A 14885-nucleotide genomic window follows, 5' to 3' on the forward strand; every position below is an offset into this window, starting at 1 on the left:
AGAGCTCATTCAAGAAGAGGGAAGAGGGGGAGGTAAGGCCCAATCCTGCCAAACGCTGAGCAGGTGGTTAAAGTAATTCAAGTGAGAAACTCTGGTAAATGCAAAGAATTTTATAACACGACACCCCTTTAAACACTGAAATATTAACTCTTTCTCAAGAATTTCCTATTCTTCAGCCCCCCAGATGGTTGTCCCGTCTTTTTATTCTCCATTAGGTGTCTGATGCTGGCTGAAACAAGACCATCAGCGCACTGCTGTTACAGCACTTCCATGCAGAGCTCAGCAAGCATTTAAGTCCTGGTTAGGGGAGAAAGCTCAGTGCCATCAGGATCAAAACAATCTCGGTAATCACTTTCTTTTTTTTTCTTTTTTTCTGGATACCGTACCAGATGGGAAGAGGTGTCAGTATCCCCATCTCATCTCTGGGATGAATTGTTACCAAATCCCACTAACTAGAAGATGGTCTGGAAATATCCCAGAAAGAATGGGAAAGACAGAGATGTGTGTCCTGGGAGTCTGGAGAAATTATATGGCCCTCAGCCACATCTGTTTTGCCATGACTTTGCACCTACCAAGGGACTTTATTTTGCATTTCTTGCTACACCTCCCCCCACCCAGGATTATGTCCAGTATGGGAGAGAAGAAGTACAAATCCTTTTAGGGATATGGATGCATTTGCCCACAGATAGCAAGCTGCTACCTTAATATGCCACACAGTACTAGATGTTCCAGTTTCTCATCCAGTGAGGAAAATGCACCCCTCTCCTCAGGAAGAAATCACAGATGCAGTTTTTAATCACAAGACATTTACTCCCCCCCCCCCCCCCCCCCCCAGTGACTGCTGCAATTTCATATCTGACAAAAATAGTCAGCCAGGCCTCCAAAGGGAATAGCTTGTTTTTCCCCTTCTGGTCACCTCCAGCAGCTGCTGGACTGTGAAAAGGCCTGGGGTGGGCTGCTCAGCATTTGAAAGGGAGGGAGATCTACCCACTGCTTGGGTACTTAGGTCATTTAAGAACAGAACAGTGGAAGCCAATGGTCCCCTCTGCTCTGCTGCTGGCCCCTGGAGAAAACAGGACACAGGATATGCTTCCTGCCTGGGGAAGGCTCGCAGTAGCTGGGAGAGAAGCCATGACCTTTTCCTTGAAGGAAGTATACGTCATGAAGGGGGGAAGAGTTGGCTGTTATAGGCTGCATCTTGTCTTAAAACTGTCATGTGGTTCTATCTCCGCTTGTTTTCTCCCCCAGTGTTTAAAGCTGATCTTAACTTATATAGGAATGACACTTAAAACAGTTTCATCCATCTCTGCCACCACATTGTTGCTCTAGTCAGTCATGAACCTTCTGACAAGAGTCAGATACAATTGAAATTAAAGTTTTCATTCATCCCATGTGAAGGCAATCAGCACAGGTAATCCAAGAGAAGGGCTTGGCTCATGCTCTATTTCTAGCTCAAATTTATGTCCCCAGGATGATGAAATTAAGCATCTCACACATAATGTGGGAGGAGGAAGAGTCTTTGTCTTATATTAACAAATTCCAGAAAGGGAAATCTTTTACCAAGAAGCAATAGCAAAGGTCGGAGAAATGCAAAAGCATTTATCTCCCCAGTCACATCCTGCCGGCCAAAAGTAGGAGGGGTGATTTACTCCTCTGTGGTACAAGGAGTCCCTTTTGGATCATTAATCCCCATGGAGAATGAACTCAGGAGCCATATACGTATTTTCTTAATTTGCAAGAAACTTGAATCGGCAGGAAGTATTCTTCTTTTGGAACATACACAATAGGTTTATTTCTGTTTGCTACTCCCTGTCTTCACGGCTGATTCTCACAACAGCTCTAGTTACCACTGATAAATCATTTAGCCTTCATTAAAATTTGTGGTGATAGTAGATGAGGCTGCTTGGAACTGAATTAAGACATTTGAAGCATAGTAATACTAAAAAGTGAATATCTTAAATCAGTAAATTCTCATCCAATCTTCAATGAAATCAATATGAGCAATCTCAAATTCCAGAGCACAATTATCTCAATGCGATTGACTTCAGCAAAGCAATGCTAACTTACAGTGAGTAGGGTGTTTCCTGAGAACATCTGTACAAACCTGAAGGAAGCGGAAATTGTCAAATATTTACTTACATGCCAGGACTTCAGGTGATGAAGCTTTGTGTTTGCAGCATGAGCTGATCAGAGAACATAAACCAAAAGTTATGGTAAGAGAGGACAGATCTGGTGGACACCTCTTGTTATGATTTTTATATTTCTTTATGGGTAATAAAAAGAAAAATAGTCTAATTTTACCTCACTTTGACTCTCTGAAACCACCTTAAATATTTCTACAATGATTCTGTTGCTAAGTGAGGAACATTAGAGACTGGTTATCTCTGTTCACAATACACAGACATTTAAAAATTGCCACTAGCCTGTAATGGATGGCATTTTATACTTTTTACCTTAGAAAAACTTACTTGCAAAAAAAGTAAGGTAGTAGACAACTACAGTGTTGTATTCCAGTCTCCCAAGCAACACTCCCTCTGTGCACAGATTTGCAAGTTCTGCATAAATTTGGTAAATCCATATCCTTATTGCTGTAAATAACTTACAAGATCACAAATGTGGCTGAAATAGAAAATCCAAAGCTAGCTGATGTCCTTGGATTTTATGCATCCCTATGTGTGTGTGTGCATGCATCATCCCTTATTTTTGCTCTTTGTCACACAATGTGTCGCAAACTTAGGCTTTGACAAGTTGAAAAGTATGAAGATTAGAACAATCATGTTTACATGTGTTACCACCTGCTACTTCATTTCTTCCATGGTGTTTGAATGTTCAGGCACAAGGCTTTGAAACAATGCACCTTGAACGCACTTAAAAACTCTGCAGGATTTCCAGTTTGCTTTGATCTCCACAGTCTAGAGACTATCTCAGAGAATATAAATGAATATATTTAGTGGAAAATTATTTTCAAGGAGAAAATCCTAGAGTTCTTCCAGCTCGATATGCTTTGCAAGTTGATGTCATACCTAAAGTTGTTTTTGTGTGTTTTATCTTTAGGTTTCAGGAAGTCTCCTGACATCTCTGTCCAGAATGAGATACATGATGACGTAACTTGGGAAGATGGATGTATTTAGCTCTCCTCATCATGAGCACAAAAGTGGCAAACAATTTTATGGTGATTTTTGTTTAGAAAGGAAATGGAAGAAGAGGTGAATTCAGTCCTGAGGAATTTACAGACTAAACAAAGCAAAATAAAAAGAGATTATGTAGGGTAGCTATGCAGGAGAGATGATTGTTTTTATCAAGAAGGAGTAGGAAGGATGTGAAAGGAAAGATGGTAAAAGCTTGTTGTTAATATGACTAGGAAGGAAACATTGACTGGAGAGCTGGAAACAAGGAAAGACTTGGCTAGCCCAGGCTATGAGCAAACTAGCGTCTTTCTGAGGGCTTTACAAATCTGTCCTTCCCATATCTCACTACATGAAGTTACCATGTATGACTGCCTTTTGGAAATGACTTGGGCTTAAGCTTACTTCAAATTCTCCTAGATGGGCAAGTGAATTGTATGGGAGCGGTGTCTGAAGTCTGGATCCATCCAGCTCTAGGAATTATGCTATAGAAAGTGATTTTCCCTTTTTTTAGGAATAATGCAAAGCCCGGACGCTATCCACTGCTTGAGTTCTAAACATGGAGGAGAACCCACCTCTCACTGGGAACTGGAAAAAGGCATCAAAGGCAATCAAGAAGTTTTCATGAGAATTTGTCCCTTTCAATTAGGTGGTCACAGCCTGCACAGGAAGAGTCAACAAAGCACCTTTTTTCTCCCTGACCTGCTATTCTTCTTGGCCATGCAGGTGTTAGCATAAGCCATTTTGCTACTCTTTAGAGAAGCCACTTGTTTCCATGACTGGCAAAGGAATGGGATGAGTAAGAGAAAAAGTAGCCAGGTACACAGAGCATAATGAGTTTTGAAAAAGTTTTTGAAACTTTTGAAAAGGTTTTGAAAAAGAACAAGAAAACCATGGGTTCTCCTTTTCACAAAGCAAAGGGGAAGCTGGAACGGAAGCATGGCTCTGAAGGCCATTTTGTTCCCTGGTCTGCTCTGCTCAACGCCTCATGCAGGGTTTTCTGTAGAGATGCAGACTAATCCTGTGTATATCCCCCTGTTTCCACCAACAGCATAACTGACATTAGGAACTGGTTGTAAAGGCTTCTTAAATAAATAAATAAATAAATAAATAAATAAATTGATCCAAATGAGTTCAGGAAAGGGAAAATTGGATTTGTGTGCATCAGAGACTCGAAAAATCAAAATCCGCTGACGTAATTATGGAAATTCAAGGGAGACAGACAATAATAAACTCCCAATCGTGGGATCCAGGATGTAAACAACATATATCCCAGGTTTGAGATAAAAATGCCTATGTCATGACAGGAAAGATCTGGAGAGGGGGAGGTGTTGTTTCATAGCTATCTGTGAAGATGAGAGCAAAGAGAAACCAATGGAGAAGAGAGATGGAGAAGGAAGACAGGGCAACTCCCAAAGGAAACATGCTTCAGCCCACTGACAAGAGAAGATTTATGTCTTCCTTTCCTGTGTTATTCTTCCTTCCCACTGCCAGAAATGTCCTTGACAGAAGTGAGGAAATGGTGTTTAACAGCCGAGACCTCCATGACTGTCCTTTGCTGAGATATGAGCACTTACTAGTGAGCTGAGAAAGGGATAGGCATGAAGTACTAGGAGGTGCAGAGGATATCTGAACTAGATGATCTGAGAGGGCAGATGTAAGAGAAGTGTAATAATCAGAAAATAGTCCACTCTCTGAGAGCATCTTTGCATCAAGGTACTTCAAGAATTTAATTTTCTGCTCCCTGTGTTGAACAGAAGAGGGACTGTGTTCATGACACTTGAATGAACCATCATATAAGTAGAAGAACGACCTGTGCTAGCTCATACGATCTGAGGGCTTCCTTAAAGTTTCCAGAAATAACAATATCTACTGAAAATGTGATTTCATAATAAAATGGTAGATTTCTAGGCCTAATATATATGAAGAAAACATTTAAAATAAAATTCAACAATATACCCATGTAAATCTCAGAAGATAGAAATAAAATATAAAAATTTTAGTTACTTCAGAATTTTGGAAAAGTTGCATAAATTTCCTGAATTCTTGGATGACAACATTTTTAAGCTAACTTCACAATCCGCTACAAATATATTTTTTCTCTCTGCTCATGTACATGTAACCCTTTAATTACTCTGGTTACATGATTTCTGAACTATTTGCATTACCTAAGGATTATTTGGTTTAGCTAAAGCTGGTAATCAGCAGCTGCTTTTTCATCCCCTATTAAGTGACTGAAATTTTTGAAATATCCAAACAACAGATGAGAAAGACCTTGTTTACAGGTTAACAGGATTTTTTTATTTTTTATTTTTTTTTTCAGAAAATAAGCTTATTCTTGTTGCATAGAAAGTTGTTTATGCAGAGGCATCAAGTTAATCTGCAGTAACAATTCTGTGAAGGCTATTCCAGTATAAATTTATTTTTCACAAGTTGAGGTTGCCACAGAATTACAGAATTCAACTGGTTTTTGATTCTGTTTCCAAAGGAGGGTAGCTATTCTGTAAAGAATTAGTTTTATTTCACCGTGAATATGCTAAAACTTTTTTTTTTTTTTTCCCTAGAAAATTTTCCTAGAGATGCAACTAGGCAATTCTCCCAGCACAAAGAATCTTCCTTCTCATTTCTTAAATCATTATCTTTGATTATGGAGACATGGATCCTGCAATAGCATCCAAGATGGATTCAGGCACATGCTGTGCTGCTTTAAGTCCAAATACAGAATGATTCAGTTTCTTTACCCTTGTGAGCTGACTGGTTGTGGCCATATATACAGTCAGCAGAGAGGCAGCTGAATCTTGTGTCTGCAAGAGAATATGGATGCTTCACTGATGTTTTACTATATCATATGAAAAGGATATTTTGTAATATTTCCAACTTCTTATATATAGCCTAAACCTCTTTCGTGCTTTCTTTCTTGTTGTTGAGTTTATGCCTCTGCTAAGCCTTCAAAAATCTGGTCATTTTTCTGCTACTTCTGAAGGTATCTATCATATAAAAAAGGAAAGATGAGCTTGTGGGTGTTGGTCTGCGAACAGAGATGCAGCCAGGGAAATAAAACTCTCCATAACCAGAAGTCTGACTAGTGAAAAAGCGTATCAATACAGAAAAGAGGTGTCTATACATATCTGTGTCTCTATATAAGTATACATACAGATATAAACTATATAATATATATACATGCACGACGCATATTATGTGTACGTAAAGAATTCTAATCCACTTCACAGGTTTGCTGTTGCTAAAATAATGTCTCTTTCCAAATCTAAACACTACACATATGTAAAGACTTAATATTTGGTTCTGCTGTGCTATAACCTTGTCACATACACTCTTTGTAACGTGGACCACCTCATCAAATTAGACATTTTAAACATGCAGTCCCCAGTAAAACAGGCATTTATCACTCACAATAACATGGAGCTGTCACAGGGTGTGTTCAAAGGCCCCCCTGCAACTTACTGATAAAAAGCTTAACTCCATTTCAGGGCTTATCTGAAGAAGAAAGAGGTAGACCCTCATGAAATAACTGGAATTTCTTTCTAAGATGAAAAAGAGAGGGAAAGGGAAGGGAAAAAATCACTTTAAAACTTAAATGCAGCAGAACAAGTTTAACCCGTTGAGATTTTCAGTGAAGTTTTCTGCTTCATCAGGAAGAACCCTGTGGTGAAACATATGTCAGAAGAGAAACAGATATGAGAAACTGGTCTCCTTTGCAGATGAGAAGATTAATTAAGAGGAAAATCACTTAGCCAGATGTCTCATTGGTGAAACTACACGTGCAAGGTACATCTGCAATAAGGGAGCAACAGAGCACAGGCAGCACGTTGGATTTCTGTGCTAACATTGGAGAGAGAGGAATCTGGTGTGAATTAGATCATGATAACTCTTGGAGAAATTGAGGAGCATGGATCTTATTTCAGCTACAAATGATGAGCTGCATGCCTATTATTATGTTGCATGATTGTTACTTCATGTAGTTGAATTATGGGTTACAAATAAATTATCCAGAGCAGATGGTCCTTTTCTCTGTTTGTGTCCATAAACTGCTAGCAAACCAAGCCTGATTTCTCCAAGTGCCACTCCATTTGCCAAGTAGTTTTCAGAATGCTTAGCAGCAGGTGGATTTCTCATGAACTATGGTAACTGTTTAATGCATTTGACTTAGAAAATTAAGTCAGAAGTAAGTAAAACATGGTCTGTGTGCTGCCCAAATACCTACCCAGCTATGGTGTTCAAGTATTCTTGTCACTACAGCATTGAGTTCTCTCTGTGTTTTTCATGCATTTCTTATCACAAGTCAGATGTGAAGAAAAAACAAACAAACAACACCACAGAAGAAAAAAAACACCACCACAAAGCAAAGATCCCAATAGTGGCAAACACTGAACTTAAAAGTTTTTCTGATGTTTCTGTGAGAAACAAGGCACCCAGCTAATAAATGACTTTCAAGCTACAGTGGTGGTGACTTTTTTTTTTTTTTTTTTTTTCCCAAGCATGTATTGCATGTATTAAGAAATTACAGAATTATAGAGAGTAGGAATCAAAGAGCTCTTGCCCTAGTGGATCTACTGTAATCTATTCTTGATCCTACCTTGTGGCTGATATATGTGACTTTCCATAGCCAAAAGCTGCCCATGGAATGGAAAGCAGTCATTTTTCTCCAAACTATAAACTTTCTGCTGCATGGAGGCTACCAGCCTTTTGAGGAAAGGGTGTTTGTACAGCACCTAGAACAATCAGATCCCTCTTGAATTTCTCTGTGCTATAGGAATACTAATCCCTCCCCAACAATAGAGACAGGCACTCTGCAGAGCAGACACACAAACAGACTTTCATTAGAGAATGCAGTCCAAAAAGCCTGTTTTACAAAAGGCTTTGCTGATTGGACTCAGTCATTGGAACAGTGATAGATATGGGGTATATTACACAAGAGCCTAGAAAGAAAGGTGCAGCAGTATCAGCAATGAGATGCAGACACTGTGCAATTCTGTGTTACTAATAGGCTTAACCACATAAGCAGCCATAACCGAATCTTTTACATCTTCTACTGTGTAAATCTTTTTTCTTTCTCTTTCTCTTTTTTTTTTTTTTTTTTTTGGGGGGGGGGGGGTGTGGGGGACGGGGGAGGGAGTAGCAGTGCTCAGAAATGCTGAAAAATCCGTATTTTAAAAAAGCCAGTTCTTATTTCGATGGACATCTGTCTTCTGCCCCCAGCTTAGCAATTTTCCAGCAGTTCTGCTGTTAATTACTGAAATTTCAGGTGACTTTTGAGACTTCAAATTTACAAATTTTCACACACATCTCAGGCAGTGAGAGTGTCAAGCAGAAGCTGTGGGGTATAAAGCCAAATTTTCCCATTCATATGCACAGTGGTGGGAGATAAATATGTAAGCAGAGGTATTAAATTTACATAAATGTTTGTGGGACACATTTTGAGCCTTCTGTGCTAAAAATGAGAGGTTATTATAATACACAGATTTCCTCATTTATAAATGCTCACAAGTTTACCAGTGAAGACCAACATTTTCATAATCAATAGTCTCTCCTTTTTATTTATTTATTTATTTATTTATTTATTATTATTTACTCTCACAGACAAGCACTTCTGTTGATTAAGGGCAATGAAAACAAATCTACTTTCAAGGCAGTGAATAACATGGTTAAAAGGCTACAGGAATCATTTGTGGCATTTCACAGCCCCTGTGCGAAGGTACTTGTATTGCTCTGGGAATAATCAAAGGACCAGTTTACAGCCCCTAGATGTACTGCATCATGAGTTATGGGGCAAGACTTCCCTCAGAACCAGACTCATCATTCACAGCTTTAAGTTATTTCACTTTTGTTGAGGGCCACCTTTGCTAAACTCTCAGCCTCTCTGGAGGGGACAGTACGCACATACTGGACTCTTTTTGGAGAAGCTCTAGCTGTCATTGTGGCAGGTGGAGAATGTGCACATGGTGGGACCAAGACCTCCTGCACCTGGGACAGGGCAGTGTAGAGTTTGCTCCCCCTGAGCAGCAACCTACATGATCTGCTCCTCATAATCCCTAATTAATCTGAAAGCTGGCATACGGAGTATAGGAGGCCCCAGATAAAACATTCCCAGCATGCCTGGTACAGATTAAATCCTCAAAGGTACAGATCACCTCCTCTGAGGGGATGAACACCTTTGACCCCCAAAGATGGCTTTGCATAACTTGCTGCTTTCCCAGACTGAACCTTTGACCTGGTGACGCTTACTTGCGTGAGTTCCTCACCTCATTTGAGCTGCCCCATTGCCTTGCGACTGGATCATTGCAGTCAAACAAGAAAAGGGCAAAAGCTTCAGTCTGAGTTAAGATTCCCAAACTTGTGGAATTCCTCCTATTTTGTAATAAGTCAGGCAGCTATTGCCTGTGCATCTGAGCAGAGGTAGGAAGAAGCGAATATATTAACAGAAAAAAAAAGAAAAAAGAAAAAAAAGTTGTATTTAAAAATCAGGAAGTTCACATCCCTGCAGTGAAACTAGGTCCCTTTAATAATGATTATGATAACAATAATAATAATAAAAAGAGGAAAAAAGAAACTGAAGATATATTCACAACACAATATTGTATTGAATCCCAGCTAATGAAATTGAAACCCAAACTCCATTTTTGGTTTTGTTAGCAGACTTCTTTCCTTAGGTATTCCATTTTATTCCAGCCACACACAAATGTTCATTAACCATGAATGATGGAATACACTACACACTGTCTAACATCAGCAGACTGAACTGCTGGCTCACCTGCCTCTCCACCGAGTATACAGAGCAGGATGGGATATCAGAGCCAGCCATGGGAACTGCCTGACATTAGGTGGTACAGCACCCCCATAGTGAGGCAGAATACATTTGCTGTCTTTGCAGAGGTGAACATTTTATATCTGAAACAGCAGCCTGCTCCCACCTGGATTGTCAGGATAACACTGTATTTATAAAATGAATAAAAATCCCTTATCAGCTGCAAGTGTATACAAGGAGATAAGCAAAGAACGTGAGCAATTAAGTAACTTAACCCAGTTCAGTTTACATCAGTAGGTAGCTGCTTTATGGTCTCACCTGCAAGTACACAGGAAATAATTAATATGTTCAGCATAGTCAAAGGGTGTTGCTGATGCTTTATGCATTTTCACACCCATTTCGAAGATTTTCACCATATTTATGAAGAAGATTTGTTTTCCTGAACATTCTCCTTTCTTGGCAAGTATCTGTTGCCCATGCTCTGCAATACACCAATTTTTGTTATCTTGTAGCTTGCAAAAATTACTGGAATTTAACTTAATAAATAAGACCCTTTTTCCCAAACCCGACACCCCCAAAACCTCAGCCGTTATAAAAATAATGCACCAGACTTGCACTATACAAGAATATGGTGCTGACTTCCCTGTAAATTAATTTTATTCTTTATCTCTGCATTTGATCAATATCATTAAAACAAATGATCAAACAAAACAAAACAGGAAAAGCAACAACAACAACATCAAAGAGATACAAGCTGAAATAAAACACAGGAGCATCCTGTCTGAATCAGTAAGGGAAATTATGAGGACAAGTGAAGAATAGATAGTCACTTTATTTCAGTCAGAATTCTTATTCTAGCTCCACTGCAAACCACTTATTTTTTAGGAGCAATCGTATGTTCTTAAAGTGGTTCAAGCTGAGAATTCCTGCCTAGATTTTGGAAAAATATCAGAGAACCTGATGCATCAGCCTTTTTTCATTATAAGCATAGAACACCCCCAAAGACAAACTAACACCTCATCTAGCTCCACCTCATGGCTTTCTGTGGGGTCCTCTGACAAGCTGAATCTGTCACAGGAGTGATACATATGGATTCAGGACTGTGGAACTGGTCCTGGACTTGTCACCTGGCCAAGCCTGTTACTAGAGATGCAAGGTTGGGTCTGGACCCTTGTTGATATTGCACAATGAGCAAAATGCACCTCAGTGAGTCACTACCACCTTCTTGCACACATTTTGAGAGCACCAAGTGTCAGTAATTTACTCAAGCTTTTGCAAACCCAAATTCCTAGAATCCTGAATTAATCTTATTACTTTTCTGTCAATAATAGAAAACAATCTAAAACAGAATCTATAGCTAACAAGCTATAATCTCATAAAGTGCTGAATAAAATAGAATAAAATGTAAGATAAAGCTAGCATGTCATCTTTCAGGTTGGTAGGAATTTGCAAAAAGGGCTAATGGGTAAATAGAAATTTCTAGCTGGGATTCCAGAGATGTTGCTCACTGTGCCATTTCTGCTAGATCAGCCTGCCCCATTCAAAGCTTGGGAAGAATCGTTGCTGTTAACCTCCATACAGACCAAATATTCTCACAACAAATCTGGAATTGCTGGCACCTCCCAGCAATCCTGTCTGTACTTTCTGGTTTCATTACTGATACTGTGGTATGATAAACAATTCTGATATTGGCAGTTTGTTTATTAAAAATATTACAAAATTATTGCCTTGAATTAAAACAGGAAAGATTATATCAAAACCATGAAAAAGATACAGAGTCACATCCTGTTATTGCAGCACCAAAAACTTAAGAGTTTTTTCTATTGACTTTTCTGTTTATCAGACCAGAATCCATCTCCTTCCTTTCCACTTTCTTTTTTATACTGTCCCCAAAGGAATGCTACCACGCTGCAGTTAAGCTTTTGTGCTCACTTGACTGTTCAGGCCAAGTTCTTTCTTTCCAAGTTTACTAAAATATGCAGAGTTACGCCAGAAGAGGACTAGCCTTCCTGTACCCTCCCTTGCTGAGAAACTAATTTTCTTGTCCTTAAACCCACATTTCTAAACTTCCAGGAGCAGAAACGCATTGTGACTTTAAATATAGACTGTCAGTTTGTGGCTTGCGTCTCATATTACACACAGACAGCTTGAGACTCTAAACAGAAGTTGGGCAGCACCATTAATATCTTAGAAAAGCGTCAGTAAGCTTTTGAAATGCTCTCTATTTTCATTCCTGAAGGCGGAGTGGGGAGGGAAAATTATTTAAATGAAACCTTTCTAAGCCAGGGTTTAGATGGAAACATTATTGACTTTGCTCCGTCCTATTCACAAGGCAGAGTTTGCAGAGCCAGTTTCAGTTCTTCACACACATGCACGCACACACACACAAAGAATTAAAAAGGAAAACAGTTTCATCACAACTTTTTTTTTTCTTTTTTTTTTTCTTCCAAATAAGTCTCAGGCATTCATTTTCTTTTTCTTATTTTTTTTCCCCCTTTCATATGAAATGCATTTGAGATTCTTTTCCTTAAGCAGAGCCTGGTAAATCCACTCTTACTGTAAGGAGGGGGGATAAGGGTACTCACGTGGTTGAGATGTCGTATTGTTTTGGTAACTCATAATTTACGCCTTTGAAAAATGCCTTATTTGTGTTGACAGTCTCTCTTCCCTGCTCAGAACCGACGGCGGGATTGAACAGAACAGCTGGAAGAGCCCAGGAAAATGCGGCTCTTGTTCAGGCTCTCCTTGCCTGGCTCCTGACCCCTTTACAACTGGAAAAGGAAACAGCACATGTGTCATTCTCTTTTGCCTGTGTAGCTCACATGAGCGGGGAGGGGCACCCATTTGCAGATAGCAGTAACTGTATTCAAGTTTTGCAAGTTGGATGTATTCCACCCCTTTGCTTTTACTAGCCAGCAACCGGTGGAAAGAAAACGCTCTTTTCATTCTTAGCCAAATCTAGACTCACCTATTAGATTTGCCTCTCAAGCCCCTACTGAGGACTGTTGATATTATTTAAGTGCAAAACTCACTGCTGTGTGAGTCTCTTCCAAAAATGCTTGTTGTCACTAGGTGAGATCAAAATCAAAGCTTTCAATTTTTGTTGCCCAGCAGCATCCTTACACTCACAGTCTGATCCTGTCCTGTTAACGAGTGTAAATTGAGAATGGCATTTACTGGATCAGAGTAGTTATGTCAGTGTATAGCATGAACCTGAAATGTGCTCAGCCAAGGAAGAACCTGTGGCTGAGGCACAGACTGATGTGTGAGTAACTGCAGTCCTGGCTCTGACACAGGTTTCTGGTGGAATCCTGAGCAAACTGATTAATCTCTGCCTCAGTTTGTCATCTGTGGAATAAAGATTATACAATTTTTTTCCTCTTAGTATTGGTATTTGTATTTTAATTAACAGGCAGTTGTTCTTTATTAATAGGATATATTTATTGGTTTGTATGGGATAATTTATGCATACTCCACAGCAAGTTCTTCAGCCTGGACTAAGCTACCAGCTGTCTTGTTTATATTGCTGCCATGTACAGCTGTCTGTTTGGCTATCTGTACTCTATACTGCAGTCAGCAGTACACAGTTATTGTTAGCGTGCATACACAGTAGTTCACATGTGCTAGGACTTCTACCTCCTACCAAAATTCAAGTAATTCGTAACACATATGTCTTAGATACTATGAAGAGTGGGTGCAGTTTTCATTTTCCTGGTCTCCAAGAGTCAGTGTGAATTAGCTGCCTGTCTGTGACAGCAAAAACACAGTAACCATTGGAATAGAAGTGGAAAAAAACAGAGTCATGAAATTCAGGCTGAGACTCATCCTGTTTTGCAAAACCGTTGCAGGATATTTCTGTGAAATCATCTCGGTGACCTCCTACAAAAATTTAATGCTGTGGACTTGGTTCATAGTATTTATTTAACAACTACAGGATGAAAAGAATTGACTTATTTACATGCCAATGCCAAATAACAGCTTGTTTGGGAGCACAGATACAGTAAACAACGTGGATCAGCACTTTCCACACTCTGGGCTTGTGGTAGAGAGCTCTGGAACATTTAGTGATAGACACAGCAAAGCAAGGCACAAAACAAAGAGGAAAAAATACAGCAAAACCTCCTGACATTGCTCCACTGGTTTCAACTCACAACATTGATTTACACCAGCTGGCTTCCTTGTTGAAATAAAGATGGGCATGTTACTTTTGTATTTGAAGTGCAAAGCGCACAGGTAAAATTGGGCCTTTCTGTCCTGGAGCATGAGAAGGGTTGTTATGCAAATTTATTACATTGAAAACTTTCATTGTCCTGATCCCTGAAAAATCTCAGAATTCCTGTGGAGAAGTCTTCTCAGCCACTGTAGCTGAATCAAGGGATGGAAGGTACTGATGCCCTTATTATGTTAGTAACAGTTAGTAACATTTCCTAGACACTCTGTGATGGATTATTTGAAACTGCATAGACATAAACAACTGGACTGCCATAATCTGTGTCCTGTAGTTCCTACTGTTTAACCCCATGCACCTATGCAATTCTTCCTTTATCTGTCTTGGTTCTTGTTAAGGCTACTTTCCTACCACCAAAATCACTGGGAAAGACATGCTCAATGTTACAGAACAAGATTCTGCCAGAACCATGCCCACATGGGGAAAGTCTCCTTTCATTTTCATTCACCTTCATTTCTTTGCTTTTCTTAAGATTTCTTTCTTTGCTTATTGAATAGACTAGAAATCCCAGGAAATCAGAGAGCCTGGGACCCATTTTGCAAGGCTGTTGCTTGCCCTCGAGCAGGCCATTAAAGAGACCCTCCCTGACCTTTCCCACTCGTCGTTAATAGGAAATATGTGATGTTGAAAAGGGAAGTGAGCACAACAGCTCCACACAGCCCAACACACTTCCGGAGGAGCATGGGACCAGGGCACAAAACAAAGAGCAGCCCAGTGCTGTCTGCCTCCCCCAACCCTCCATCAACTCAGGGCCTCAGGGGACAGAAGG

At 39.7% G+C, this 14885-nt stretch overlaps 1 protein-coding gene across 1 annotated transcript in view; it reads right to left on the reverse strand.

The window, feature by feature from the left end:
- Nucleotides 1–12677, reverse strand: part of GYPC (glycophorin C (Gerbich blood group)) — a 33243-nt gene extending 20566 nt beyond the window's left edge. Inside the window, exon 1 of the mRNA XM_068687418.1 lies at nt 12474–12677. Within this exon, the coding sequence (XP_068543519.1) occupies nt 12474–12507 (34 nt within the window). The 5' untranslated portion in view covers nt 12508–12677. The remainder of the gene's footprint in view (nt 1–12473) is intronic.
- Nucleotides 12678–14885: the final 2208 nt, after the last annotated feature.

The sequence above is a fragment of the Anas acuta genome, chromosome 6 (genome assembly GCF_963932015.1).
Source record: "Anas acuta chromosome 6, bAnaAcu1.1, whole genome shotgun sequence".
In the NCBI taxonomy this organism is placed as follows: Eukaryota; Metazoa; Chordata; class Aves; order Anseriformes; family Anatidae; genus Anas; species Anas acuta.